This window comes from Otolemur garnettii, unplaced genomic scaffold (genome assembly GCF_000181295.1).
Source record: "Otolemur garnettii isolate 467f Iridium unplaced genomic scaffold, OtoGar3 scaffold00043, whole genome shotgun sequence".
Classification (NCBI taxonomy): domain Eukaryota; kingdom Metazoa; phylum Chordata; class Mammalia; order Primates; family Galagidae; genus Otolemur; species Otolemur garnettii.
In genome coordinates, this window is record NW_003852438.1 from 8,068,003 (window position 1) to 8,095,205 (window position 27,203).

The window sequence follows — 27,203 nt, forward strand, 5'->3', positions numbered from 1 at the left end:
CAGCCCGGAAAGCAGCCGAGGTTCCTTTCTGTTTCTTGAGTATTACATTTTCCTTCTACTCTCACACGGGGACCCCTGGCACTCCAGCCCTTGGCCTGCCCTGTGGAACCCGCTGGATCCTCCTGGAGTATTCCAGGAGTTCCTGAACCCTGCTCCTCTCCTTTGCTCACAGCCCCACAGGCGGAAGGAGGCCCTGCTGCCCCTCCAGGATCTGGGTACCTGGGGAAGTGCTCTGAGGGTGGGTGGGATTTGTCAAAATGTATTTACCGCCTGAGCCCCTTTCTGTCCTGCAGACTCTGGATTTTCATTTCCACAGTTGAGGTAAGAAGGGGAGGCCCCAGAGTTAGGGTAGGCAGCAGGTCTCTCGGTACTCCAGAAAGTTGGAGAAATGGATTAATAAGAGTCCGTATGGGGATGAATCTAGCTACATAAGTTTCCCCTGGATCCCAATCCAGTGGCCAAGGGCACAGTCTGGAGGGTCTTGGCCCTGTGGGGCAGGGCAGTGGGTGCCTGGCAGCGCGGCGGCGGCAGGCGGGGTGGCAGTGGCGGCCTGTGTGCCTTTGAACGCCAGGCCTGGACAATAGGACTGAAAGGGCCTTTGCTCGTGGCCTCCGGAAAGACTGCGCCCAAGGGGGCAGGGCTGGGACCCAGACCCGCAAATGCTTTCCCGGCCCAGTCCTCACACTCACTTCTTCCTTCCTTTTACCTCCACTGAGGCAGAATCCCAAAGTCTGCAAAAACCCAACAAATTATTCAAGTCTGTGTCCAAACGGCTCTGCTTTAACAGTGCAGCGCTTTCGTTTATCTTGCGTAATTAGAGGCAAACGTTTGTCCCACCGGGGGTCCCACTTAGGCTGATGAATTTGGTTTCTTTTTTCATTAATGGGCCATGTTTATCATACTTCTAATTATTTCAACTTTAAACACTATTCCTTCTTGTGAAGAGGTGGGAGTCTAGGCGGGAGGAGGCGTCTTCTCCCGGGGGCATTATTTCCATTAATAATGGCCAGGATTCTGAAGCAACTCCATCCCCTCCCACAAATGAGGTGAGAGGTGGGCTTGGGATGGGGGCCAGGCTGCTAGAGGGCCTCAGGCCCAGTGATTCTACACCTTTTCTGCTGGTTCCCTAGGTTCTGCCTTGAGGCTTGTTTGAATGAAGTTTATCCCCTCCACTCTCCTCGGCCGACTCCCCCAACACCCTCCCAAGCTGAGCTCAAACCTGTCCTCTTCGAGGTTCTTCCCTTCAAATCTCTCATGATTGCCAGCCTGGCCCGAGCAGAGTCTCCAGTAGTGCCATCCTAGCCCCAAGCCACTAACACCTAGAGAACAACCAGGAAAAGCTGAGGTGGCCAAGGGGCACCTGGCTGTGGGGGAAAGGGCCCACCAGTCTCCAAAACGGGGTAGGAGAGCAATGGCATAAGAATGGGACGCTAAATTCCAGGGACAAGCACACCAGGCAGAAAAATAAAGGAGACGTGAAAGAGGGGGGAGGGAACCCCCCAAAGCCATATAATTCTCAATTGCTTTGGTCTTTAATTTCATCGTCCCATAAATGAGGAAATATCAGCTCCCATACTAAATTTTTATCCCCAGCTGATAAATATGACGGGAAATTTTCGTTGGGTCCTCATAAAAGGGAACTGTTTCGATCAAACTGGTGGGGAAAGACTTATGCAGATAATACAAACAGAGTGGCCATAAAGTCTCTGCTGTTTCCCGCGGGATGGGCGGTGGGACAAATGGCTCCCTGGATTGACTGCTGCCCAGGCTGTCCCAAGTCTCGTCTGGGGCCTAAACAGCCTAACCTTGCCCTGGACAACCCCCATGCTGAGGCCACGGCGACCCCTGCAAATGAAAACACAAAACCATTTCAAATCACCCCTGGCCCGCCCTGCAAGCAAGTCACATACTCTTCCAGTCACATTTTCTTCCAGTTTTCTGGACTTCAGAGACCCCCAGCCTTCATCTTTCCACCCTTGGATGGGGAAACTCAGAGGATTTCTTTCTGCAGTCTTCTACCCGTGCTGGCTTGGGCCTTTTTAGAAGCGGTCTAGCCTCCACACTCCTCTTCGCCAGGGCGCTTCGGCTTAGTCCTCTCCCCTTCAGCCTGCAGCCCCTCAGAAAGTCGAAACCAAAGGCTCTGTCCAGGGAAAAATGCGGGGCGACCGGAAAGACAAGTTTTCTCCAGATTCCGTTTCCTGAGGAAGGGGTGGAGAGTTTAGTTCGCTTTGGAAGAAAGGCGACGGAGAAACGGAAAGAACTATTACGGACATACATTTCTCTTGATTTCTTCTCTATATTAAAAAACAACAAAAATAGACTGGTCTTTCTTCTTTCAAAAATGCTCCTAGCACATTCGCTCTAGAAATGTAAAGAACACTTCTCTGGGTCGAATTTTGTTGCGTCTTGCGTCCTGGTTTCCCGCGTGATACGTGACTCCTCCAAACTAGCCAAGTTTCGCGGGTTTCCTCTTTCTCTCCGGGAATCTTCCCTGTTTTAGTGGGGGCAAGGTCAAGCGGAAAGCGAGGGCCGCCAGGGCCTGGAGCAAAGCAGCCCAACCCGCTCCAAGGCCAAAGCCCTCCGGCCACTGAGATGGTGATGGGCGGTGGGAGTCAGCCTAGGAGTCGGCCACTCTCCTGGGCCAGGCCCGTCGGGTTAGAGAGCTGGTTCCTCTGATCGCCAGCTTCCTCCTCCTCGCCCTATCCTACACCCACTCCAAACCTTCTTTCCTGATCAGCCCAGAAGTGACTGTGATCCCCTCCCTGGCCCATCCCAAAGACTGGAGACTCCTCGGCCAACTCCCTTAGGGAATCTCCAACTGAACCAACCTCCAAGACCCGCGGTCCCCAAGTCCCCAGTCTCAAGGACCAAGCCTGAGGAACGTGGAGGCAGGGGAGCAGAAACTTTAGTCCTGTTTGAGATTCCTTAACTTTTCCCCCTTTTCTCTATAAGACCTCCCCCACCTCAATAAAATAAAAAACCCTCTCCCCGCTCCCACTCATGGGAAGAAGCTAACGCAGGGGCCCAAGAGAAGGAAGGGGGAGATGAAGAGAGGGGAAGAAGTACCTGAATCGTGTCTTGACCTTTTAATTTGAATTTGACTGTTTTGAGCCCTGGGTTGCCTTGCTCTCTCCCTCTCTCCCGCATTTCCCCCCTCTCCACCCCCTCTCCCCAGGAGTTACAGACTAGTTCCCGCGTAAACAAACCCCACTCTCTCCGAACCCCCCCCCATCTCTTTCCACCCCCCTACCGCCCCTGCCGCCCCGGGGGGCGCTTCCTTTGTTCGCAGGGAAGGGCTCCGGTGCCCCTACCCCGAGGCAGCTGCTAGGTGGCGCTGTTACTCCACGATGCGCGCTCCGCCTGCCGACAACTTGACCCCGCTGACGTCACGGCCGTCTGAATCATCAAGGCCATTTTCAAATCCCATTGGTCTAGTCGTCACATGGTGAGGACCGAATGCGCGGATAATTATGGAGCTGATATTTCCCTCCTCCCCTTCTTTTTCCTCCCTCCCCTCTAACTGCGCCCCCCCTCCCGGATGGGGGAAAAAAAAAGATGTCAGCTCCTCCGCTGTAGTATTGCTCCTTAAAAACCCCTCTCTCTGAAAATGACATGCCCTCGCAATGTAACTCCGAACTCGTACGCGGAGCCTTTGGCTGCGCCGGGCGGAGGAGAGCGCTATAGCCGGAGCGCAGGCATGTATATGCAATCTGGGAGTGACTTCAACTGCGGGGTGATGAGGGGCTGCGGGCTCGCGCCCTCGCTTTCCAAGAGGGACGAGGGCGGCAGCCCCAACCTCGCCCTCAACACCTATCCGTCCTACCTCTCGCAGCTGGACTCCTGGGGCGACCCCAAAGCCGCCTATCGCCTGGAACAACCTGTTGGCAGGCCGCTGTCCTCCTGCTCCTACCCACCTAGTGTCAAGGAGGAGAATGTCTGCTGCATGTACAGCGCAGAGAAGCGGTCAAAAAGTGGCCCCGAGGCAGCTCTCTACTCCCACCCCCTGCCGGAGTCCTGCCTCGGGGAGCACGAGGTGCCAGTGCCCAGCTACTACCGCGCCAGCCCCAGCTACTCCGCGCTGGACAAGACGCCCCACTGTGCTGGGGCCAACGACTTCGAAGCCCCTTTCGAGCAGCGGGCCAATCTCAACCCTCGCGCCGAACATCTGGAATCGCCTCAGCTCGGGGGTAAAGTGAGTTTCCCTGAGACCCCCAAGTCCGACAGCCAGACCCCCAGTCCCAATGAGATTAAGACGGAGCAGAGCCTGGTGGGCCCAAAAGGTAGCCCCTCGGAGAGCGAAAAGGAGCGGGCCAAGACTGCCGACTCCAGCCCGGACACCTCGGATAACGAAGCTAAAGGTAAGGCCGCCTGGGCCGCGGGGCCGGCTGGGACGCCTGGGCACTTGGTCTTGGTGACCAGGGTTGGGGGCAGGCAGAGGATTGGGCCAAGGAGGCCCGGGGAACGCGACCTGGCTTGTGACTAGTGTTTGCTGAGTTCCAGGCCTTTGGTGGGTCATTTAGCTGGAGAAGGTAAGCGGCGACTTGGAGGTGCCTGGCCCGCCTGGCCGTGGGTGCTAAGGCGGAGGCAGTGCGCACCGCGGGCATCCTGCGGACGCTGTGTGCTGCCCAGGAGTGGTGATCAAGGGCGAGTGCTGGCTTTGGTTTGCTTTCTCAATGCTGGCGTTCTGGGGGTCTGATGTCTCCCCCAGCCCCCACCCCCACCCCAGGTCAGAGGATTGAAAAAAGCTTAAAATGGCGATCTTGGGCCAGGGACTAGGAAGGCTTGGGAGATGGGGGATTTCTCTTTACTGCGTTTTCCCAGTTGAAAATTGTTTCCTGCGAAACGCGATTTGTTGTTTGTGGGTCTGATTTGTGCGTGCTGTTTGGGCTCCTTTGGTTTGGGGCCCGGCTAGGGCTCCTTTGGTTTGGGGCAGCGGGGCTGGGGCCGGAAGAGGTGGAGGTGAAGGGCTGCCCGCCACGTCCCTCCCTCCTCCAGATGCCTGGCTTGAGGATGGCGTTGGAACAGGGCATTTGGAATGTGTTTTTGTTTCCTCTTTAGCATTTTTTCTTTTCCTTTTTTTCCAGTTAAATTACACTTTTTTATTGGTTTCCAAAAGCAGCTTACAAATGACCGGTTGGGAAATTTCTGTGTGCGTGGCAGGAGATTTTCTCCTGAAAGGGAGTGTGGCTTTGGTTGGATTTCATTGTGATTTGGGTTGGAGAGAGAAAGCCTAGCTAGAGTTCAAGCTCAGGGTTCAAGATTCATTTCTGCTGTAGAGGCTGGAGGCCTTCAAGATCTTTCTCTGACACCTGGGGAGAGAATGTGGAAGAAACCGGAGCAGGGGAGTGAGGCTGAAGGGAACGACTTTTCCTGAAAAGTTGGAGCAAAAAGCATAGGAAAAGGCCCAACGGGGAGGAATAAACCTGCTCCCCATGACACTGGCTACTGGCCACAGAGTGTAACAGGGGCTTACTGGGTGAAGAGGCAGATGAAATACTGAGAGCCGAGCAGGCTGGGGTCGCCTGGATCTTCTGGTGCTTTGTATATGGATGCGACGCACATGCATGTCTGACGGCGACCTGTGTCACACACACACCCATCTTGCATGCTCCTGGCACACTCACACATGCCCGCTCACACATGCACAGGCAGTCTTTTGGCGGGCAAGGGCAGAGCCTCATCCTCTTGGGTCTGCTCTCCAAAAGTGGCCTTGGCAAATCAGCCCGAAAAGTTACTGACCAGATGAACACCGAGTATTCCTGAGGATGAGGGGGAGAGTAAGGTGCCCACACCCATCAAGCCTTCCCTGTGGCATATGTGCAGTGTGAAGGTTTAATTTTTACCCTCCCTACAGATACTGAGTTTGGTTGGGGTGCAGATTTAGGGTAGGAAAAGCTAAGTTCTAGCCCTACCAAAAGCAAAGTCAAGGTTAACAAGTTCCCCTCTTTACCTGCACCCATTCTAGTAGGCTCCCCTTTCTCTCCTGCTGTTTCCACAACCTGAGCCCTCCCATTTCAACTAATCCCTCATCTTACCCCTGCTTCCTGTGCCCTTCTTATACCCCCTCATTTTGGTGTCTCTACCAGAGGCAAAAGAGCTTTCTGCTAAACTTCCCTATTTATTATTTCTGTCATCCCCCCCAAACCCAACAACCCCATAAGAAAATAAACAAGGCAGAATTAGATGTGGAGAGCCTGCAAACAATTTGGCAGGAAGCTGCAGGTGCAGAAGCATGAAAATAAGTAAAGACATTCAGATTTTTTAGACTCTAGCCTAAGTTGGCTTTTCTTTCTTTTTTTTTTTTTTTCTTTTTGGTGTTTTCTGATTCCCTTAAGGCCCTCACTTCACCCCACCCCCATCAAGATAAGATCAGGAACTTGGTAGCTTCATTTGACATAGAAAGGAGAAAGAGAGCTCAGAACCATCAGCAAAGTCCTTTTCTGGGTGCCCCCTCAAGTCTTTGGACTCTGTGTTTTTCCCTAAAAAGATGGCCAAGTTCCCTTCTGCTGCTTGAGGAGCAAGGCTGGTCCATTTCAGCAAGAATGTGTGCTAAAGAGAGAAGCTATCAATTAAGATAGTGGGAAATACACACTAGACTATAGTTTTCCTTATATAAGTAGACACATGTATGTTTATCTATGTGTATGGATACTTATGTATATAGGTGTGTGTAGCTCTGCAGGTAAACACAGGTACTTGCAGGCATACACATCTACCTATGCACACTGGGCAAGAGTTTTCTAAGCAGCTGCATTTCCTTGGGGAGATCTCTCTCCCTTGACCTAGGTTCTCTGGCCAGGGAAATTGTCTGAGACCCCTCAGCATTCCCCAGAGCTGTTGCCCCTGACCTCTGATGCTCTCACAAGCCCCCCTGCCTCAGCTACACATACCTGGGGGAAATGGCCAGGAGAGGAAGAGATGGAAACCAGGGAGATCTAATATGGCAGAGTCTCTCTGTGGCAACTCAGGTGGGAGTAAAGAGCTGGGGGCCTGGTGTAGGGACAACTACAATGGCCTCTGGCCACAGAGGCTGGGACACAATCCCTGCACTGAGTTGAAAAGGGTCAAAGCTCTCTGGGAATTACTCTGGGCTGCAGGTGGACTCTGTACTCTGGTTTGGGGCCTGGAAAATGCTTTTATATCTTGCTAGATTTTTCCAGAGCTTGAACAGAACAGAGTAAAAGGAGGGCCTGGCAGGCTTTAGGGCACCCTCTGGGGTAAGCAAGATAGGGGAAAGCAAGCATGCTCAGGATCTGTTATAAGTTAAGGTGGACTTGGGTATTTACATTTAATAAAGGCTTAGAGGCAAGAACCTCCTCCCTTTCTCCCCTGAAAGTTTAAACCCTAAAAAAATTCTAAGAACTCTGAGTTCAAGAGAACCCCGCCAGCCAGGCCTATGGGGCAAGAGCAGCTCCCCTGTGCTCCCTCAGCCACCCCACAGCAGGCTGGCAAAGGCTGCAGGCTGAGAGGGTTTGGTTCTTTGAGGGATACTTATGTAAATAATGTTATTTTTAACAGAGGAGATAAAGGCAGAAAACACCACAGGAAATTGGCTGACAGCAAAGAGCGGAAGGAAGAAGAGGTGCCCCTATACTAAACACCAGACGCTGGAATTGGAGAAAGAATTTCTGTTCAATATGTATTTGACGCGAGAGCGCCGCCTGGAGATTAGCAAGACCATTAACCTTACAGACAGACAAGTCAAAATCTGGTTTCAAAATCGCAGAATGAAACTCAAGAAAATGAACCGAGAGAATCGGATCCGGGAACTGACCTCCAATTTTAATTTCACCTGAGTGTGCGGCCTCCCCTCCTCCCTCCCTCCTCCTTCCTTTCCCCGCCCCTCCTCCCTTTGTGCCTGGTGATATATTTTTTTTCTTCCCTGAGTATAAATGCAACGCGCCTGCAAAAAAGGCAAAGACCTCAGACTCTCCTTCCAAGGGACCTATGGTTCGTGCTGCGAAGATGCTTCCACCTAAAGCATGAGAAATGGGGTGGTGGGGTGTGGGGTGTGATGTGTGCCCTTGTATATGGGGTGGGAGTGTGGTTGGTGTGTGTGTCAACCTCTCACCCACGCACTCACCCATAGTATTCTGTGTTCTCCATGCAAAGTTAAGATCGAATCCACCCGCTTATAGGGGAAAAAAGAAAAAAATCAACCAGAGAGGGTCTGTAATCTTGCAGAGCACAGTCAAAATCGCTCCTTCCTTGCTGCATTTCCTCCTTAGAATAATAGACGTTTTGGAAAGTTCGGCTAGTGTTTGTGTGTTTGTTGTAGCACCCAGCGCCTCCACCAAACCCTCTCGGTGTCTTTACCTCCCAGTCGCTCTGAGAATCTGCTTGAAGTCTCGTATTTGTACTGCTTTCTGCTTTTCTCCCACCCCCTCCCAGCACCCCCATGCCCTCCACCCACTAACATCTCAGAAATTCCATCCAGAGGAACAAAAAAATTAAAAATAGAACATAGCAAAGCAAAGAATGCTCCCCAATATTGCCCTGTCTCTGTCTGGGAGTTGTGTTATTTAAAGATATTCTGTATGTTGTATCTTTTGCATGTAGCTTCCTTAATGGAGAAAAAATCCTAATAAATTTCCAGAATCGTAATCTTCAAATGGGTGGTTTTCTGTTTTTAGTGTTTTTTAGCAAGACCCCCCTCCCCCAAAGAGGCAGAGTGTGTGGATGTGTGTGTGTTTTGTGTTTGACTCATCTCCTAGAGCCTTTCTAGAATGTCTCGTGGCGGGTTTAATGTAAGTGAGAGACCATAACGTTGATTTAAATATTATCCAGGTGACCACAATAAGTCAAGGTCATAAAACAGTAATGTCAGGACGGTCTTGGTGCGCGCGAGAGGTGGATTTTATGATCTGCAAATATAATGTGGTGCTGCAGTAAAAGATGCATTTAAAGGTGACTGGAGGAGGGAAAGAGGCAGAGAGCAAACTGCAATCTTGAGGAGCAGACGGATCTGATTGCCTGGGGTGCTGGGCTGGGCGCACCCCACTGCTGCTGGGGGGCACCCCAAGAGCCCCCCACCTATCCAAGGAGAGGAATAAACTTAACCACCAGAGGGGCATGAGGAGCTTAGCCCCCTACCTCGACAACAGCTAACAGAAGCGCCAGCAGCAGCAGGAGGAGGCAGCGACAAGGTAAGAGAAGCGGTTTCTTGTTCTTCTCTTGGTGGCAGAGTGGGGACTAACGGCATCCCCAGGTGCTCGGCGTGCACCGGGCAGAGCCTGGAAGAAGGTGTTTCGGGCATCTGTGCTTGCTGAGAGCCCAGGTTTGCCTTGTGGCCACTGGCAGCGGAGGGCAGCAACCATGAGCTCCCTCTTCTCCCTTCCCCGGCCCATTGCCGTGGGGTTCTGTGGTTAAAGGAGTGAATTGGTGGTTTTGGCTTCTTTATCTTTTGGGGCACTTAGGGTCGCCTCAAGGTAGACACTCGGTTTAGGTGTTGCTCAATCTGGTCGTCTGTTTGAGGGGGGAGGGGAGTAGAGAGGGTTGGAGAGCTCGAAGCTTAGGTTTTCTTGCTTTTTGCTGGTTTGGGCATGAGCCTTGTCCAGGCTCTTGTTCCCCACACTCTCTGGCTGTGGGGCTTTGCCAGGCAAGTGGCCTGATTGGAAGTAGCTCCAGAGCACAAGACTGTGGTTCAGCCACCCATATTCACTGGAAAGCCTAAGCCAAGCTGAGGATCAGAGGGCGTCTGGGAGGATAGCACAGGAAAGCCAGATGGATAAGACAGGGGACCCAGCTCAAGAGTGGAAGGAAGATCCAGCTTCCCCCAGGGCCAGGGCCAGATGCAGGGGAATAGCTCCACTGCGGTGCTGGGGGTGGGGCGGGGATTTGGCGGCTAGCGGTCCCATTTCACCAGATCTTCCCTGAGCGATTTGCTTAGACCAGAAACTGACGAAGGCAGTCAGAACCCCTACCCACCCAGCCACCCAAAGTCTACTCTTTAGCCCTTAGGGAGGTTGTGGGGGCGGAAAGGGGGACGGGGCTGAATTTCTTCCTTCCCCAACCCCCTTCCCTTCTCCTCCGGATAGATGCAAAGCTGAATCTCCCGCCCTGCTCGCTCAGCTGATCTGTGGCTTAGGTAGTTTCATGTTGTTGGGATTGAGTTTTGAACTCGGCAACAAGAAACTGCCTGAGTTACATCAGTCGGTTTTCGTCGAGGGCCCCAACTCACCTCTCCTGTTTCTTCCCTCCCCAGTGGGACTGCCCCACAGCCCCCTCCTAGATAAGGCAAAGTGGGTGCAGACCAAGGAGGGCAAGCTGTGAGTGGGGCTGTGGGACAAGTCTGGAAAACCCTGCTTCATGCGATCTCCCTCTTCAGCCCGTCCCAATCACTGTGGCTGGGGGAGAGGAGTTTTTCCTGCAGCTATTGTCTCCTGGGCCCAGCTGATGGACACAGACAAAGACGGTCCAGCCAATTCCAAGGAAATTCAGGAGTTTGATTAAGAGGTGGCCTGGCCGGCCAGCTCAGTTGGGCAGCAGGGTGGGGCAGAATCATTAGGAGAGAGAGGAGCACAGAAAGAGAAGGGAGTCTCTGGAATCTTTAGCTTCCCTCACCTGCCACCTCCAAGCAAAGAATATGCCTCCAATTGGCTAGGGCTGGAGCTTCCTTAGAAAAGAGGGGTGTCTGGAGATCCCAAGTGTTGGGTAACTCTGAGTGTCAGCCCAGCCACCTTCCCTTCCCCTTTTATAGTTCCATCTCCAGGGGAAAGGCATATTTGGGGTGTTAGTACATTAGAGGAAAGCCCTCAAGTCCAAGTAGAACCATCCCCCCCCACAGACACACCCTACTGAGAAACATTAGGACAAAAATCTGACTCTGGTCTCTGATTAGCTGTCTGTGGTCCATAGGCCTCGGTCTGTGTGTCTTTGGCTGTCAGGCAGCTGCCTGTCTTTTCGCTGTGTAGAAATATCTGGATGAACAGAGGCTGCCTGTGCCCACTGTTACCATGTTGTTGGGAAAGCTGTTGGCTGATGTCAGTGGGAGGAGGGGAGGATAATGGGGTAAAAGGAAATCTGAGCAATGTAAAACTTTGCAAAGCTCCCTTCACTCCTTTCCCCCTCTGGTTCTTTGATTTTGGCTGGGGGGTTCTAGAAAGAAGGTTCTCAAAAGAGGTTTCTTTGCCTGGAAAAAAATAGGGGAGAGGTCAGAGAGACCTAGGAGATACACCCCTATTCTCAGAGATACTGGGACAGAGATGCCACAAGAAGGTCAGGTTCTTGGCTCTCTTACTTTGGAATTATTACGTACTTTAAAACAAGGAACAAAATCATGTCCCTGTAACGTAATATATACATAGAGTTCTATATTATTGCAGTCATCTACTGGAGGGGGAAGTATGCAACCTCATGTGACTGTAGGTCTCTGTTTCTACTTCCCTGTCTCCTCTAGACTCTCTCAAGTCTCCTGTATATATTCAAAAGCATACTCTTTTTATATCTCTCTTTTATACAAAGAGATTTCTTTTGACCCCTAAGAAAGCAGGAGGAGAAAATGGGAATAGAACTTTTCATTTCCCCAGTTGAATTATCAGTCTTTCTGTTTCCTAAGCCTTTGTGGGAGAGAAAAAAAATTCTTCCCTTGGAGGAAAGTATTCAAATCTCTCTATGGCTCTCAGGAAAATGGGGAAGTTTCCAGAGAGGCAGGCCAGCTGGTTGGGAAGCAGGCAAGGGGCTCCCCTGGATTGGGATCTCCCAGCAGCCTCTGAGTCTTCAGGCTACCCCCAGGCACATAGCCAGTTGTGGTGGAGGGAGTTCCAGACGGGCAGGGTGCTCAAGAGCACTTGGCTTAGAAATAGTGTCCCTGATGGGCCGAAATTCACCAATGAATGACTTCTATGCCTTGGGTCCCTCTGTCCCCATTCCTGTTTTCAGAGCTGATGGCTTATGGGTGGTCACAGAGCCAGGGGTTTGGGTATCTTCTTCCCTAAATCCCAAGAAATGTAGTAAGGTCTCATAGGGCCAAGGTGAGGGCCAGTCTGGTAGTCAGAGTCCACCCCAGGGCCCTGAGGCCGTGGATCATGGCTAGGGCAATGATAATTATTTATTCGCTTCGCTGCAAGGGAGTCTTCAGAAGGAACAGCGTGAAGAGGAGGGAAAAAATTATCTCTCTCGTCTGCGGATATTAAGATGGATTTTTATTTCTTAAAGGACCCTCCCCGCCGAGAGCGCATAAGCGTAAACTTAATATATGCTCCGCAGCCCAACTCCAGAAATCGCAATAAAAGTTAAAACCTCCCCTACTGGTTTTTTTTAATTATGATATGGGAAAGAGGAGCAGGATTTATAGAGCTGAACTCTCGGCGTGTGAGTGTTTGAGACTTGCGGGAAAAGGAGGAAAAGGCAAGAGCTCGCCAAGGAGAACCTTGGTCTTGGAGATATCTCGCCGGCTGCGGGGGCTCGGGTTCAGCAGGGCCGCTTGTCTGTGGCCTCCCTAGGACCTCACCCAGGCCCACTGCCTTGTGTCGCCTCGGAGATGCAGCCCTTCTCAAGAACAGGTGAAGGGGTGGCGGCCGCGGGAACTGGGCTGTGGATGGGAAGGCCAGGGCGCAGGGCTCTGTACGGGTAGTGAAGGGGACGAGGTTTGAAGTCCGGTGCAGGCAGGGCCGCAGCCCCAGTGTGGCCTGGAGGGCGGCTTGGCCAGGAGGAGTGTCCGGGCAGGGCGGAAGAGCACCGACAAGGTGGATTTGTGTGGACTTTGGCCGCAGACAGAGCGGAGTGGGCTCCCGGGCTGGGGCCAGCGGCAAGGCAGGCAACCGGATGTTGAGTCTGTAGGAAGGACCTTGAGGTCTGTTGGGTGTTTGGGCTGCCGGGGGGCGGCGGCCCAGAGTGTGGAGCACGCAGCGCACGAGGCGCGGCGGTCAGCGCGGGCGAGGCAGCAGGCCCCGCACACCTCCGCGGCTGCCGGGCGGTGTCCCAGACGTCTGAACTGAGGCCGACCCGCAGTCAGAGCGCGAAAAATAAATGCATTTAAGGGGCTTTCTTTCTTTCCTTTCCACATAAGAAGTCCTTTCTTTTTTTCTCTTTCGGAGATACCTGGATTTGGTCCAGAGCAGGTTGCCCGCGGGAGGGCCCCGCGAGCGGCAGCGCGAGGGAGGGAGAAAGGGAGGGAGGGCGAGAAAGAGGGAGGGAGGGAAGGAGGGCGGGCAGCAGCGGCTGTGGTGGCCAGGGCTTCCCTCCCCAGGCGGGAGGCGGCTGCCCTGCATCTGTGGCCATGGGGAGTCGAGAAGCAGGTAACGAAGGCGCTTCCGAGGCGGGATTGGATCAAGCCTGAGGGACCGAGTCTTCTGGGTCTCTCTGCCTGAGGCCCTGGAGGGAGAGAAGGTAGGGAGATCGGCGCCCGCCAGGCCTAGCAAAGAGGCCTCCTCGGGGAATGTTGAACCTGTGTATGATTTCAGGCTCACACTCATGTTGTGAGTCTGTCTGCCTCAGGAGATGTGGTTTGCTTGTGTGTCTGAGATGCCCGAAGCCCTGTGCTTTCCTTCCAAAGGCCAGGGGGGAAAATCGGGAAAATTCGTCGGAATGTGCACTTTCATTCATTGGATTCTCCACAACTCAGCGGGGCTAGTTACAGCGCCCCAGAGATGGAAGGGAGCTTTTCTCCTGTTTTCTGGATGGGTAGTCCTCTGGCTACCTCCGCCGCGGGCTGAGTTTCCGGCTCCAGGTTCGCGTGTCGCCCTGAGGTTTGAGGCCAGACAGCTCGCAGTCGGGCAGGGAGGGCGGGGGAGAGACGAGCGGCTCTGGCCCCTTAATTGTACTTCGGGCCGGTATTGTCTCTCCTTTCGCCACCTCCGCTTCCTCAGTCTGGGCTCCAAAGTCACTGCAAATTTCCTTGCGACACATACATCACACAAAAGATCAGGTAACAACGCACTCAGGGCCACTGGGGCTCCGGGCAGAGTGCAGCCCTAGCTCTGGGGCGGCTCCCCCTCCAGCCACTCCCAGGCTGCAAAACCAGACTGTGTTGGGGGAGCCGGAAATAGCCCCGTTTGCTGCGGACCGGCAGGGCGGGGGGCGCAGGAGGGAAGGCAGGCCGCGCAGGCCATGGCGTTGAAAGGGCCACGTTCACAGGCCCTAAGGGTTTCACTCCTGCTGGGCTTGGGGGCCAGACTCCTGGTGTGTAGGGATCCCAGATACCCACCTGGGGTGGGGGCAGGACGCTGGGCTCCTCGCTGCAGGCCAGGAGAACTCAGTTTCTGCTTCCAACGCAGGCCTTAGCTAGGAAGAGTTGTGTGTGGGTGTGTTTTCCCAACAAAGAGGGAACAGAAGAGAGAAGGGGGGAAAGTAGAGGGGAACAGGGGAGGGGACGAGGAGGGGGAGAGGGCAGTGGAGAGGTGAAATTAGCCCATTTCAGGGGGAGAAGGAAAATGAAAGCAAATGGAGCCCGGCCTCCTCCGCGCAGGGCGGGTGCTCAGGAGCCGGGAGCCGACTCCCTGCCCGAGGAGGCCAGGATGGCCCACTGGGGGCACTGGAAAAGGCCTGTTTTAAATTTAATTCGAACTTGACGGTGTGGATTGAACCGCAGGGAATTTAAATCACTGAAAGGAAGGCTGGGGTAGGGGGAGGGGAGGACTCTAACCTGTCTTTCTGAATGTCCATCCCATGGTGCTAGCTTGGTTGTGGTCGCAGCTGCCCAGGTTTGAGGTGATGGAGTAAGGGTGCCTCTCCCCCTTAGGGGGCTCTCCTGTGCCCTTAGAGGCAGAGAGAACTCTAAGAACCAGAGGGATCTCAGAGAAGCTAGCAAAAGCTGGGTTTTTCCCCCCTTCCCAACAGGGGCTCCCAGCGGCCTCCAGTTCCTCAGTTTGCCCCAGCGGGCACAGAGGAAAACTGAAGAGAGTGGTGTAGGTGAGGGAGAATTGTGGAGTATGGTAGGAAATTCAGGAGTAACTAAGTCCCAGGATGTGACCCTCCTTCTTGGGCCCCCCATGTCCTTTGTGTACCCAAACCTGGATTTAAGGGAAGCCTGAAGGTCTGCTGCAGAGCCCTGACCTGCCACTCCACCTCCAAATATGCAGAATGGGGGGCTACAACCCCCATGCAGTTGTAGAACCTGCAGGACCTCGGCCTAGTTGACTCTGGGACTCCTAGCCTGTTCTAGCCCCCCTCCCTAAGGCTGCCTCTCTCCGCAAGACATAGGGAAAATGAGGCATTGGCTGGGAGGGGGCTGTGGGCGAGGCCTGCCTCCTGATCCATAGCCAGGCCTGTGGCTGAGTGGGGAGGGTTCGGAGTCCTTGCTCCCAAAAGGAAAGAAAGGTGACAATCTCCCCCTTGGTTTCTTGGGGGATTTGACTGCAGCAGGCATCCTGGCTGGTAATACTGACTACCTCGCTGCTGCTGCCTTGGCTGGGTGGGCAGGCAGGGTGCACAGGCAGCTCAAAAGTTGAAAAGAAGGCAGTGTTCAAAGGGGGTAGGAGAGAAGGGGGCATCTGTTTACAGGGACAATATCTATTTGAGAGAAATAGCGGAGGCCTATAGGAGAGGATCTTTAGGGACTCTTTCCTCTAGGGAAGCTGAGGTTGAGGCAATAGGGCCCTGTCGCCTGCAGAAGACTCAAAGGAAGAGCAGGCGTGAAACCTTTCCTCTTCTGTTTCTTCACTCCTCGCTTGAGCGTGGCTCAGCCCCCAGCCTTCTTGGCGGCTGGCTGGACCAACATGAGAGTCTATATCCTGGAGGCCTAGTGTACCCACGAGAGCAGGTCTCCCAGGAGGGGCAGGAGAGGAGGCCTCTTCCTCCTTTGTGTCCAGACAGAAGTGGCCGCCGCGCCCGGAGCGGGTCCCGCGGCAAAGGACCGGCAAGCAAGCGGGCTGCACAATGCCACGGCTGCTCCGCCAGCTCTCGTCCTGCCCTGTCCTGCCTGCTTATCGCCACCCTTCCTCCTCCTGGCTCTCTGTGCACCTTCCTTCCCCTGCTCTCCTCTCTTCTTGTGTTTCTTCTTTTCTTTAATCCCCCCCCCCCTTTTTTTCTTTTTACCCTAATTCTCCCGTTTCCTTCTTTCCTTTCTCGGGCCTGGCTCCATGTTTCAGTTCAGCTGTTTCAGGCTGTCTCAGGCTCAGTCTCTCTCTCTCTCTCTCAGGCTCTGTCCCTTGATGTCTTCTTGGTCGCAGTCTGGCCCCGGGCCCGCTGAAGGCTAAATGTCTCTGCTCATCGCTGCTAGCAGCGGCCCAAGAGCCGGCCAGGTCTCCAGCCGCCAGCGGCTGGGGGAGGTGCTGGCTGCGCTGTGGATGTGGATTTGGAGAAAGCCTCGGCAGGGGCACTAGAACCTCCAGTCTTTTCCTTGACCTAGTGAGGGAGATTTTTTGATTGACAGCTAACCTGACTCCATCAAGGCCAAAGAGATATTCTGTTTCTTCTTGTAATTTGGGTTTCCCAGTTTACTCTAACCCCAGTGATAGGAAGACAATTGGAGTCCAGGGGGACAAGGTTGGGCCCCCTAGGTCGTCTGTCCCCAACCAGATACTTTCCTCATCCCCCCCATGTGTCGAAATCCTAGCCCTGTTAGACCGAAAAGGAAAGAACGAGAGAGGGGGAGGAGCAGGGACTGCGGAGGGGGCCTGTGGAACTGGGATCTGAGCTGCCGGCCAAAGCTGTATTCTCCCCCCAACACACATACTAGGTACACTCTTTCTAGCCCTTCTCCATCCTAGAGGAGAAAGATCCATGGAGGTTCAGAGAAAACCAGCCCCCCCACCTGCCCCCACTCCTGGCGTTTGGTCCTCTCCTGGGGACAGGAGAGGAGAAGGGCAGGCGTGGCTGGGTCTGGGAAGCCTCCTACCCTGCTGCCTACAGAGCCTGCATCCCAGCCTCAGTTCCTGCCTATTTCCCCTGGCACAGACTTGGACAATTCCCTCTAACCCTAAAATTGCACCCTTCCTTCAAACTCACTCTACTCTGCCTAGGTACACCAGGTCCCTGGGGAACATCACCTGCCTCTCTCTTCCCCCCAGCCAACCTTCCTGCCCCATCTTTTGCACTCACACTGAAAATGTCCTGCTTGCCTAAAGCCCCCCTTTACTATGTCACCTTAGGACAGTCTGATGGAAAGCAGAGGGCTGGGCAAAAAACCCCCAATTCAAAGAGGAGGGTAGCAACCAACTTATTGGGGGGAGGAATCCAAGTTGTCAGATATTCCCCTACAATCACACTGCCCCCTCTGGAATTCCTGAATCCCCCAAAGAAACTGCATTCTCCCATCCCTCTGTTGCTTTTTTCCCGTTCCAAAAACAGCCTACAATTTTATTTAATGAAAGACACATTTATGAACAATCAAATGATCCTCATAAAAATTTTATTGAAGGACGTAAAAACAAGCTACTTGCCCACGACCGAGGTCGCTCTCTCGCCTTGCCCGCTCTCACCCTGGCTCTCTGTAGCTAGAGCCTGGGAGTGACTTCCTTTTGGGGGGAAAGGGTGTCGCAGAGATGGAGTTGGGGGCTAAGGAGGAAGAGCAAGAAGGTGGGATGGAGACGCCCCACTAAAGTTGTGTAGATCTCTCCTCCACTTCTTCAAGCTGGCAAAGAAAGATAAATAGATAGACAATAAATTTAAAATAAGGAGCTTGTATATCCGTGCCAAAGCAAAGAGAACACTTCTGAGGCTGATGATAAAGGTGTATGAGATCCCGAGATTCTACCCCTCCCACCAGCAGAGCACCTTCCCCAAGCTTTCCCTACCCTAGATTTGGGGGCTGAGTTGGCCAGTGGGCAGAAGGACGCTCCCCTTTCCCTCCTTTTCCTCCCTCCACCCCAGCTTCCCCAGTCCCCTCCCACCCTCCCTCCCTCGCTGCTGCTGCTTCTGAAAGAAATACATACATACACACTATTTAAAAACGCATTTTTAAAAGCCACGTTCCGAACTGACAATCGCTGATCTCTGCTCGCGCAGAGACTGCGGGAGCGTCAGGGCCGACAGAGACAGATTACGTCAAGAAATAGTTCCTCCACCTACCTCAGCCGGCCTCCCCACCCCTGAGGGGCTCCCGCGCCCAGCTCGGCCCTGGGGGTCCAGGAACCCTAGCTTCGGGGACTGGCATTTTCACCCCATTAAGAATCCTCATGGTTGGGGGGAGGCCATCTGCTTATGAGTGAACACATAAGGGGTCCTCTGATGAGAGAGGAGCCCTCCTGAGGGGCTGGCCGGTGCCTTGGGTCCAGAGTTCTGGACCCCCAGGAAAACGCAGGTCGCGGGGATCAGCAGAGAGAAGGGGGTGGGAGAGGAAAAAAAAAAAAAAAGGCAAGGAAAAAAAGCCCCTGCGCATTGATCCGCGCCGTATTTTTGGGTAAATACGATCACGTGGGGGCTGGGGAACCAATGAGCTGCGGGGAAAAGGCTGGAAAAATAATTACCTGCCTTGATTGTTCTGTGAGCAGATAAAAAGTACATATACAGTTCATACAATAATCTTATGTATGTAAAACCCTGTTACGATGTCGGCGACGGGGCCCATCAGTAACTATTACGTGGACTCGCTCATCTCTCACGACAATGAAGACCTCCTAGCGTCCAGGTTTCCGGCCACGGGGGCTCACCCCGCCGCCGCCAGACCCAGCGGTTTGGTGCCGGACTGTAGCGATTTTCCGTCCTGTAGCTTCGCGCCCAAGCCGGCAGTGTTCAGCACGTCGTGGGCGCCCGTGCCCTCGCAGTCGTCCGTGGTATATCACCCGTACGGCCCCCAGCCCCACCTCGGCGCCGACACGCGCTACATGCGGACTTGGCTCGAGCCGCTGTCCGGCGCCGTCTCCTTCCCCAGCTTCCCGGCCGGGGGCCGTCACTACGCCCTCAAGCCGGACGCCTACCCTGGGCGCCGCGCTGACTGCGGCCCGGGCGACGGCCGCAGCTACCCGGACTACATGTACGGCTCGCCCGGGGAGCTGCGCGACCGCGCCCCGCAGACACTGCCCTCGCCCGAGGCGGACGCACTCGCGGGCAGCAAGCACAAAGAGGAGAAGGCCGACCTGGACCCCAGTAAGTTGGGAGCAATTTTCCTTTACAACCAGCGCGGGAGGGGAGGGGAGGACGGGCGGGGGGAGCCAAATTACAGCCCCTCTGAACAGCGCAGGGAGCGCGGGAGAGGGGCGAGGGCCGAGGGGGTGAGGACTCAATAAAAGCGAATTACCTTGGGGAGCTTTCAGGAACAGGAAGGTCTGAAGTGGGGGCCCAGGGAGACAAGTTGGGAGAGGGTCGAGGGGTGCTCCTCTTCCAGGAGCTGGCTTTGATGAGAGACTCCTGCCCCCCTCCCAGCCCAGGCTTTTTGGCTCAGGCTTCACTTTCTAAGAAATGCAGACAGGGCCAAGGGATGGGGTAGAGGGGCAAGGTTCGCTTTATGGTTTGTGATGAGGTGAGGAAGAGATGAGGAGAACACTGGACAGAGAGGCAATACTCTAGGGAGAGAAATTACCCCGCTCCCTCCCAATCAGCATGGAGTCCTCACCCCACTAGAGAATCATAAAACAGTGGGTTCATGGACCTCTCCCCCAGAAGCACTGGGTGAGGATCTGGGGGATTTTAAACCCTAGGAACTTGGAGAGATCAGGACTTCCAGAGAGAAGAGGGGACAAAAGTGGGGTCTGAGTCTCACTAAACTTGAAAACCCTGTTTTGAGGGTCTGGGGTGGGGGAGAATTGAGAATGGAGATCATGGGTGAGGAGTGGGTATCTCCCCAGATTGGAGAATTCTACCCCCACACACATTTCAATCAGGAAGACATGGAGCCTTCTGAGTATTGCAAAGAAGGACTGGGGTGGGGGCAGGTGGGAGCTACAGAGCCAGAAAAAGGGGAGAGAAGGAGAAACAGCAGGGGAGGAGGTACAGCCCCCCTGGGTGTGAGGAAGGGTCTGGGGCAGTCCCAAGAAGGGACTGCAGGAAATCTTTTCCTCCAGCCTCATATGGGGCCAGGGCCTAATTATACCCCTCTGAAGGCTTCCCTCCCTGCCCTCAGCTACTCCCATAAACCTGAAATTGGAGGCTTGGCTCCTGCAGAGCCTGTCCTGGGGCCAGGAGAAGGGGGACACTGGAGGCCAAACTGGGAAACTAAGATGTAGGGGAGTCTGTCCCCAAGGCCAACAGCTTTCTGGGGAAATGAAAAAGACTTTTCCTGTCCCAGCATCACCCTGAGAATTCGCCTTAGCAGGGTTGAACTCTGTGCAAGGGAGACAGTCGCTGGTGAAGGTGGTGAGGGGTTTAGGGACTCTCAGGGTCAGGAAGCAGAACTGCTAAAATTTCAGGACTTGGTTGTGGGCTGGGAGGATGGGAGGGGGCAGAGGAGGAGGGAGGTAGGGAGGAGGGAGACCTTGCTATAAAAATAAAAAACAAGAGAGAAGCATTTATGGGCCTATGAAATGGTTGGGAATTTGGACTTTTTATGAGGATATCTCGAATTACTACTCTTGAAGCTGAGGACCAGACTGTAGGAGTTTTGATAGCTTCGGATTTCCTATAGTTGTAGGTGCTGGAACCTGAAAAGAAGGGAGATAGGGAGGGGTAGAATGCAAAAGGAGGAAGGGAAAAATTCCTAAAGCAAAATGTGTCCAAATTCAGGTTCAAATATTGGATTTGGGGAACCTGACTGAGCCTGGGGTTGGAGTGGCAGAGGTCCTGGGTTGGAAAGGGGATCCACTGACCCCTGCCTGTGTTTGGCCCTCCAGGCAACCCCGTGGCAAACTGGATCCACGCCCGCTCCACAAGGAAGAAGCGCTGCCCCTACACCAAGTACCAGACGCTGGAACTGGAGAAGGAGTTTCTCTTCAATATGTATTTAACCAGGGACCGTCGTTATGAGGTGGCCCGGGTTCTCAATCTCACCGAGCGACAGGTCAAAATCTGGTTTCAGAACCGAAGGATGAAGATGAAAAAGATGAATAAAGAGAAAACCGACAAGGAGCAATCCTAAACCCTTCCCAGCCTGCTGCCTCAGCACAGCCAAGGGAAAAACAAAAACCCCACAAAAATACCCCAACCCAGGCGGGAGAGAGCACGAGAAAGAAAAGGAAAGAGCAAGATAGAGAAAAGCCAATCAGCTTAAAAAGAAAAAAAAAGGAAGGGAAAAGGAAAACTCTTGCGATTTGGGAGGGTTTCAGTGTTGAAATATTGGTGTTTTAGAGTTAGTTCTACCCATCGAGGAGGAGGTGGGGAGAAAAACTTCGTTCTCTTCCCCCGGCGCAACCGAAATAAATGACACACACAAATGTGATTTTTTTCTCCTTTCTTCAGAGAAGCCAGTACTTGAATTACTATATTTCTATTTTTTCCCTGTATCGTATTTGGTCCAGTCCATCCCTCCCTGGGCCTGGGGCGCTGTACGTGCAGATTTTGTACAAAGAAGACACACACATACACAATAATAATTCCCAGGCCAGGAGCTGAGTGGCGAGGGCCGGGGACGTGCCGAGGGCTTGGTCGGGCGGTGCAGGCCGGCGCCTTGAGCTGTACATAGCAGTGTTTCCTCTTACCCCCAGCGTCCTGTCCTGTAATGTGCTTCTGTTTGTTATGTTAGAACAGCTCTGTGTTAATATATCGAAGTCACTTAAAAAACCAGAAACCTAACTGTATCCAGTTCTCATTATTTCACCTTTCTGTGGTTCCCAGGCCGCTGTCGTGGAGGAGGCAAGTGCTCGGATCTTCTAGGGGAGGTTGGAGCCAGAGAAGGGGCTCCCTCTACCTCAGAAGGGCAAATGCCTGCCGCTTCTCTCTAGGCAGGGCGGGGTGGGGGTGGGGGCTCCAGGGGCGGGGTGGAGGCTACTGAGGCCCAGGCCCAGCTTGTGCCTGCCTCGGCTGGCTGCCTACAAGTTTCCTGGTGGCTAGATGGAGTGTGGGGGGAGGCATGGCATGAATGGTTTTCCCTGGCTGTAATTAATTGTAATAATTTATGAGTACATGAGATTGGAGGGAAGAGATAGGTGAGGATGAAAGTTGGGTGCTGGGTGAGGGCCCGGGCTGGATTCTTGCCTGACTGTACTGGTGCTTTGGTGCTTCCAGGGATGGCTGAGAAAGAAGGCTGGGAGGGGCCTGGGTGCTGCTAGGAGAAAGACCTGGCAGGCCTCAAGGAGCAGAGCAGGCACTGAGATCTGCAGTGAGAGAAAAAGAAGGAAAATGTGGAACGAGGGAATAAAAGGGATAGAAGTAGAGAGGAGAGAAAGAAAATTTCAAAAGAAGAAAGGAAAGAAGGAGGGAAGGAAAAAGATGGCAAAGCCAATACAATCAGAATTAGATTTAATTTCTACTTCTCAGTGTAGTCTCAGCTCCTTTCTCCTCCTAGGTCTCCCTTCTTCCCAATCTTTGTCTCCTCACTCTGGTGTTCTGTTTGAAAGTTGGTTTGGGGGTGACCAGGATCATACTGAGCAGGTCTAAGCATTTCTGGGGTATGGTCCAGCCAGCTGGTGCCCAAGGAAGCTGGGCAGGGATTGGCCAGGAGTGGGGTGCTCCCTGGTGGCTGTGGGACCCCAAGGGCAAAGGTGTGGGGATATGTGTGTAACAGCCTGGTGGGGTTGGTCGGCTGCACTGCACCCCAGAGTACTGTCCTAAAACCAGCAGTTTTCATCTGCTAATCAGAAGCAGACACAAGCTGGGTATGCCTCGGCTCAGCGCCCCCTTTCTCGGAAATCCCCCAATCTGGAAACTATTAAAATCAGACTGCTTGAAATATAGCCCTTTAATATCTCAAGCTGCCCATTCTGCTGAGGGTGCAGGGTGTTGCTCTGAATACTTGGGGGATACCTCTGTAAAATAAAATAAGTGGGGGCCCCAGCCCATGTGCTGCTTCCCACACAGCATCACCTTACAGTATGGTGAGCATTTGTAGAGAACAGCCCCTTCCTCATCATTTGAATTTCCTGCTCTCTCCTTCTATTAAATACTCCAAATTGGGGACTGGAGGAAGGTAGGAAGAAGTGAAAATTTTGTTTAGATAATATGGAGGACCAATCAGATCGCAACAGGGACTTGGAAATGGCTGAAGCACCCATTCCTCTTCTCCTCTTTCTAGCTTGGAGACTTCCTCTCCAATTCCAGAAGCTTTGTTTTCTTGGTCCTTTTGAAAGGTGCTTTTGCCTATATATTTTTCTCTTTCCCCACTTTTTCACTCCTCCCTCTGGCCATTTTGCTGTTCTGGAACCCTGGTCCAGTTCTGCGCCCATTGATGGAGGCCAAGACACCCCTCTCTCTCCAGTCTGGACCACTGGAGATACAGGCTTCTCTCCCAGCCCAAGCCTGGCGTTTCCAGGCTTCCACCCCGCCCCTGCTCCAAGGCCCTGTCGCCTCCCCTCGGTGTCCGTCAGCGCGGCCTGCTTCCTGCAGCCCTCCCGAGCTGTGGGCAGGAAGGAGGGCCTCAGAGGCTTGAAGGACCCCGACCAGAGCAGGCCCACCCAGCCGGGCCCTACTGTTCAGTATCAGCCCAGTTTCCAGCCTGCATGTCAGGATTGGATTTGATTTTTATTTGTTATCACTTATGAATTACAACAGCAACAGGACACACATTTGGGGAACAAAATGAAAGCTGGGGGGAGAGAGAGGCTAACAAATGCCCTCCTCCCCTAATCTTTCCCTTCCACCTCTCCTCTGTTCCTTTGTCAAAATCACAAAACCCTAAAGGTTGTTCCACTTGGGAAGGCAGAGGATAGGTACATTTCCGCAGCCCCGAAATGCCACTTTTATGGCGCTGTTTGTCTCCTGCTCTGGGTTCTGAATGGGGCCGAACAAAACAGCAGCGCGGAGCTGGCTAGACGTCTGGGCTTAATTGTTTTATGGTTTAAATAAGGTGGACACTCTTTCCTTTGAAATCGGATTATAGGAATGTTTTGTCTATGGCCCACGGAGAACAGGACCTCACTGGCTGGGAGGGAGAGGTGGAGAGAACGCGCGCGAGCGGACTGGGTTACAAACCAGGGGGGTAAACAGCCTGGAGAAGTCAGAGTCCCTCCCCAAAGTCCTGCAGGCGGCGGCGGAATAGGCGGTACGGGGCCCGCATCTGGGTAAGAGGAACGAAGACTTTAGGGTGTGCGCCTGGGCAGGAGGTCGTGGGAGCTTCGGAGCGTGCTTCCGCGTGCGCGGAGGTGTTCTAAGCCCAGAAATGTGTCTTAATTGGGGGAGATGTGGCAGATCCTTTGCATAGTGTCTCTTAAATGGAGAAGGAAGGGTAACAACAGGAGAAACAGGGTGGAACCTTGCACAGGTTTATTTCAAGAATTTAGAAAGCAAAAGAAAAAAGGCCCTAGAGCAACCCTCTTTCCGGGAATCCCTTTCCTTGCACCCATTTAGAGGTTCTTTCTTCCCACTTCCCACCTTTGAGCCAAGCTTGGGACCCCTGTTGGCTTTTTCCCGGCTGACTGCATTGGAGCAAGTGGACGCGAGGTGGCGCTGTTGCTCAATGTTAGAGGCAGCCGTGCCTGGGCCGGCCTGGCCACACTGACATTTGAGGCCGGGCCGAGAGCCGAGGCGAGAAGGCCCCGCACCTCGGCCCGCCCGGCCCCACTGCTCTGAGCAAATCAATCCTCTCACCTGCGAGGTGTAAATAATTCGCGAGTGGCAGCGGGAGATGGGGCCTTCGCTCTGGCAGCGGGCTTGGAAGGTGCAGGAGGACGGGCATCAAAAATAATCGCTTTGCGGAGGAGATAAGTGCGAAGCAGGCAGCGCGTAATTAACACAAAAAGGCAGAATGACCCGGACAAACGAACATAAATCCGTAGTACCTATAGGGCGTGCAGGCTTCGGGAGAGGGACAGAGACGGCCTCGGCGAGGATGGCTGCTTGCGGTTCCTTTATTTCCATGTGCAGGGAACAAAATAAACCAGATACATGTAAAAGAAAAAAATCCAAATGAAAGAAAGGCAAGAGATTCTCCCAAAGGGGAAACCAAGTCCAGTCCGGCCAGGGGTTGCGGGACTGGTGGGTTCTTCGGGCAAGCGGCGGTGGCGGCACACTCGGGACAGTTGCATTCCAAGACACAAAGGCCCCGAAGAATAGCTCTGTGGCAGGGTTTTCGCTAGACCATAAAATGTCGAAATATCCCCCCACCCCACCCCCTAAAAGATAAGGCGCAGGCCCCAGAGCGGATACAGCCCTCTGGGCCTCCTCTTTCCAGGCGAGGAAGAGAAAGTATTTATGATAGTCCCCACTGACCCAGATGCTGGGAGCCCAGAGTCCATCCTGTTCATCTCTGCACCCGAAGAGCAGGCTCAGAAAAGTCAGAGCTGGAGCCATTACTGGAGCTGGGCTCTGGTAGGAGAGACACCCTGTGGTCACACACACCCTATTCCCAGCCCTAGGGAACCCTGCAGCCCTGATACAGCCCTCCTCTGAGTCTTCCCTCCTGCTGCTCCAGAGCCAGAGTTCTGGATGTCTAAAGAGTTTGGGCAATCCCTAAGTCAGGTGGGGGTGGGATTCCCGAAAGCAGGGGATCTTGGAAGGGTCTCTTGCTGCCTGCACTAGTAACTCTCCTTTGGGAATTTGTCAGGGAGTGGCCATTTTTCCAGCAATTATTTAGATAATGGGGGAGTGCTCAGTCTTTCCAAACCATCCTGCCCTGCACTACTATTCCTTCCTCCATCCCCAGAGCTGGGATTCAGATAGGGAAGGAAAAGATCTAGTTGTCTAACCACCTCCTTCCTCATCCAGCCCTGAAGCCCCAGGATGAAGAAGAAAAATAAGTAGTAAATATTTTCATGATGCAAAAGCCTAAAGATATATCTATGTTTCTCAGGCATATGCACATGTGTACCTGAGTGTGCGTGTTTGTGTACAATGTCTCTGAAGTGGCAGGGATGCTTCCATGCATGTGTATGCTAGTTTACAGTTAGCATGCACTTGACAGGTCTCAGGGTGAGAAGGTAGTACATGCAGTATGTGGGTATCCCTAGTGTGTGCCAGGATTTCCCTGTGTGTAACAACTTTACACATTGTGGAGTGAGAGGACTGGAAAAATTATATTCCTCTTTTTCATTTGTATGCACACAGCACACATATACATAGCTCTCTCATTTTCTCCCTTTTCCTTTCTGTCTGTGTTAAGCCCGCATAACTGCACACACTTATGGCCATGGAAGGTCGTTGATGGACTGAGGTTCTTTAATCCATTAGAATTAACTTAAATTTGTTCAGTGTTGGGGATGAGGAATACCCCAAGAGAAAGTGTGGGTGTCTGTTGACAGTTCCCATCTGCACCCTGGCCTGGGGAAGAATGGGATGCAGGAAAGCCAGGGAGCCCCACCAGGCTAAGCTGGCATTTTCTAAAGGGTGGGGTGGGGTATGTGTGGACAAGGAAGAGGTCTGCTCCAGTTCCCTCCAACTCAGATGCAAGTAGTCTCCTAAGAGGAGAAAACCTGGATCAGCCTAGGCAGAAGCCAGGGATATATAAGTGGCCCTTTCCTTCATAGTCTCCATGAGCAGCTTTGCTCTCAGAGCCCCCAGCCAAGATTTTGCCTGCATTTCCTGCTCCTGATAGGGGCTGGTGTCTTGAAGGGACACTGTGGCTCTGACTGGGTATAGGAAGTGTCCCTACCACCACCTCTGGTCTTCTTTTCTACCCATAACAAGCAAGAAATTCTTAAGGATCTAAGGAAGAAGCCAAGACAGCTTCAGACCCTGGGAGGGGCCAGGGTAAGAAAGGTCTGATGCCTGAAGTATCTGGGCAATGCGTGTGTGATGGTGTGATTGTTCTTCCTCAAAGTCCCCACACTTAAGGACCCCCTAGGGAGCCCATCTTTTGGGTTAGGGGCCCAGCTCTGGTTTACAGGCATTCAACCCCCTGGGGGTCTTATACCTGTTGAGGTAACCTGAGTTGACCTGCTGGCTGAGGTCTCTCTCTCTCTCCCTCTTTCTCTCAGAGGAAGAAAAAGAGAAAGGGGGGGGGAGGCACCTTCAAATCTGAATTCCTACCTTGAAAAAGCTGGCCCCAGCCATTAGCTGGGGCTGGCTCACCACCCCCCTACACACACCACACCCCCATCCCTCCCCCTCTCCTCTCCTCCCCTTCCTCCAGGTCCCCCCCAGCCCTGTACCCCTCAACCCCCGCCATCTCTCTCTCTCTCTCTCTCTCTCTCTCTCCCCTCTCTCTCTCCTCTCTCTCGCCTGTCTTCATGTCGTGGATTGATGAACGCGAATCGCGTGTAAGCGCCGCCACCGCCGGGAGTCTGAGGAATTCGCCTGGGCTGTTAAAGGAAAGAGCTAAGTGAGAGAGCGCGAGCTCTACCTACCGACAGTGAAGAGAGCCG

General features: G+C 53.4%; 2 protein-coding genes and 2 long non-coding RNA genes across 4 annotated transcripts; 2 read left to right on the forward strand and 2 right to left on the reverse strand.

Moving 5' to 3' along the window:
* Positions 1-2,285: 2,285 nt before the first annotated feature.
* Positions 2,286-3,867, reverse strand: LOC105887055. The gene is made up of 3 exons (XR_001161334.1): positions 3,824-3,867; positions 3,312-3,431; positions 2,286-2,491 (listed from the first exon to the last, which is right to left on the reverse strand). It is a non-coding gene; the product is annotated as an uncharacterized LOC105887055 (long non-coding RNA).
* Positions 3,493-8,612, forward strand: HOXC10 (homeobox C10). Its single transcript, XM_003790446.3, has 2 exons — positions 3,493-4,358; positions 7,519-8,612. Exons 1-2 carry the CDS (start codon positions 3,608-3,610, stop codon positions 7,794-7,796), a joined length of 1,029 nt encoding a protein of 342 aa, XP_003790494.1. The 5' UTR covers positions 3,493-3,607; the 3' UTR covers positions 7,797-8,612.
* A 4,913-nt stretch (positions 8,613-13,525) lies between these two features.
* On the reverse strand, positions 13,526-15,066 carry LOC105887053. Its single transcript, XR_001161332.2, has 3 exons — positions 14,952-15,066; positions 14,147-14,223; positions 13,526-13,836 (listed from the first exon to the last, which is right to left on the reverse strand). It is a non-coding gene; the product is annotated as an uncharacterized LOC105887053 (long non-coding RNA).
* Positions 15,067-18,358: 3,292 nt separating this feature from the next.
* On the forward strand, positions 18,359-21,538 carry HOXC9 (homeobox C9). Its single transcript, XM_023513601.1, has 2 exons — positions 18,359-18,966; positions 20,646-21,538. Exons 1-2 carry the CDS (start codon positions 18,429-18,431, stop codon positions 20,888-20,890), a joined length of 783 nt encoding a protein of 260 aa, XP_023369369.1. The 5' UTR covers positions 18,359-18,428; the 3' UTR covers positions 20,891-21,538.
* The last annotated feature ends 5,665 nt before the right edge of the window (positions 21,539-27,203 follow it).

What these genes read in the sequence shown, in the direction of transcription:
- HOXC10 (XM_003790446.3), top strand. Translation starts at nt 3,608, where the DNA reads ATGACATGCCCTCGCAATGTAACTCCGAACTCGTACGCGGAGCCTTTG. An exon ending in CTCGGATAACGAAGCTAAAG is followed by an intron (nt 4,359 to 7,518) that starts GTAAGGCCGCCT and finishes TATTTTTAACAG; the next exon opens with AGGAGATAAAGGCAGAAAAC.
- HOXC9 (XM_023513601.1), top strand. Translation starts at nt 18,429, where the DNA reads ATGTCGGCGACGGGGCCCATCAGTAACTATTACGTGGACTCGCTCATC. An exon ending in GAAGGCCGACCTGGACCCCA is followed by an intron (nt 18,967 to 20,645) that starts GTAAGTTGGGAG and finishes TTGGCCCTCCAG; the next exon opens with GCAACCCCGTGGCAAACTGG.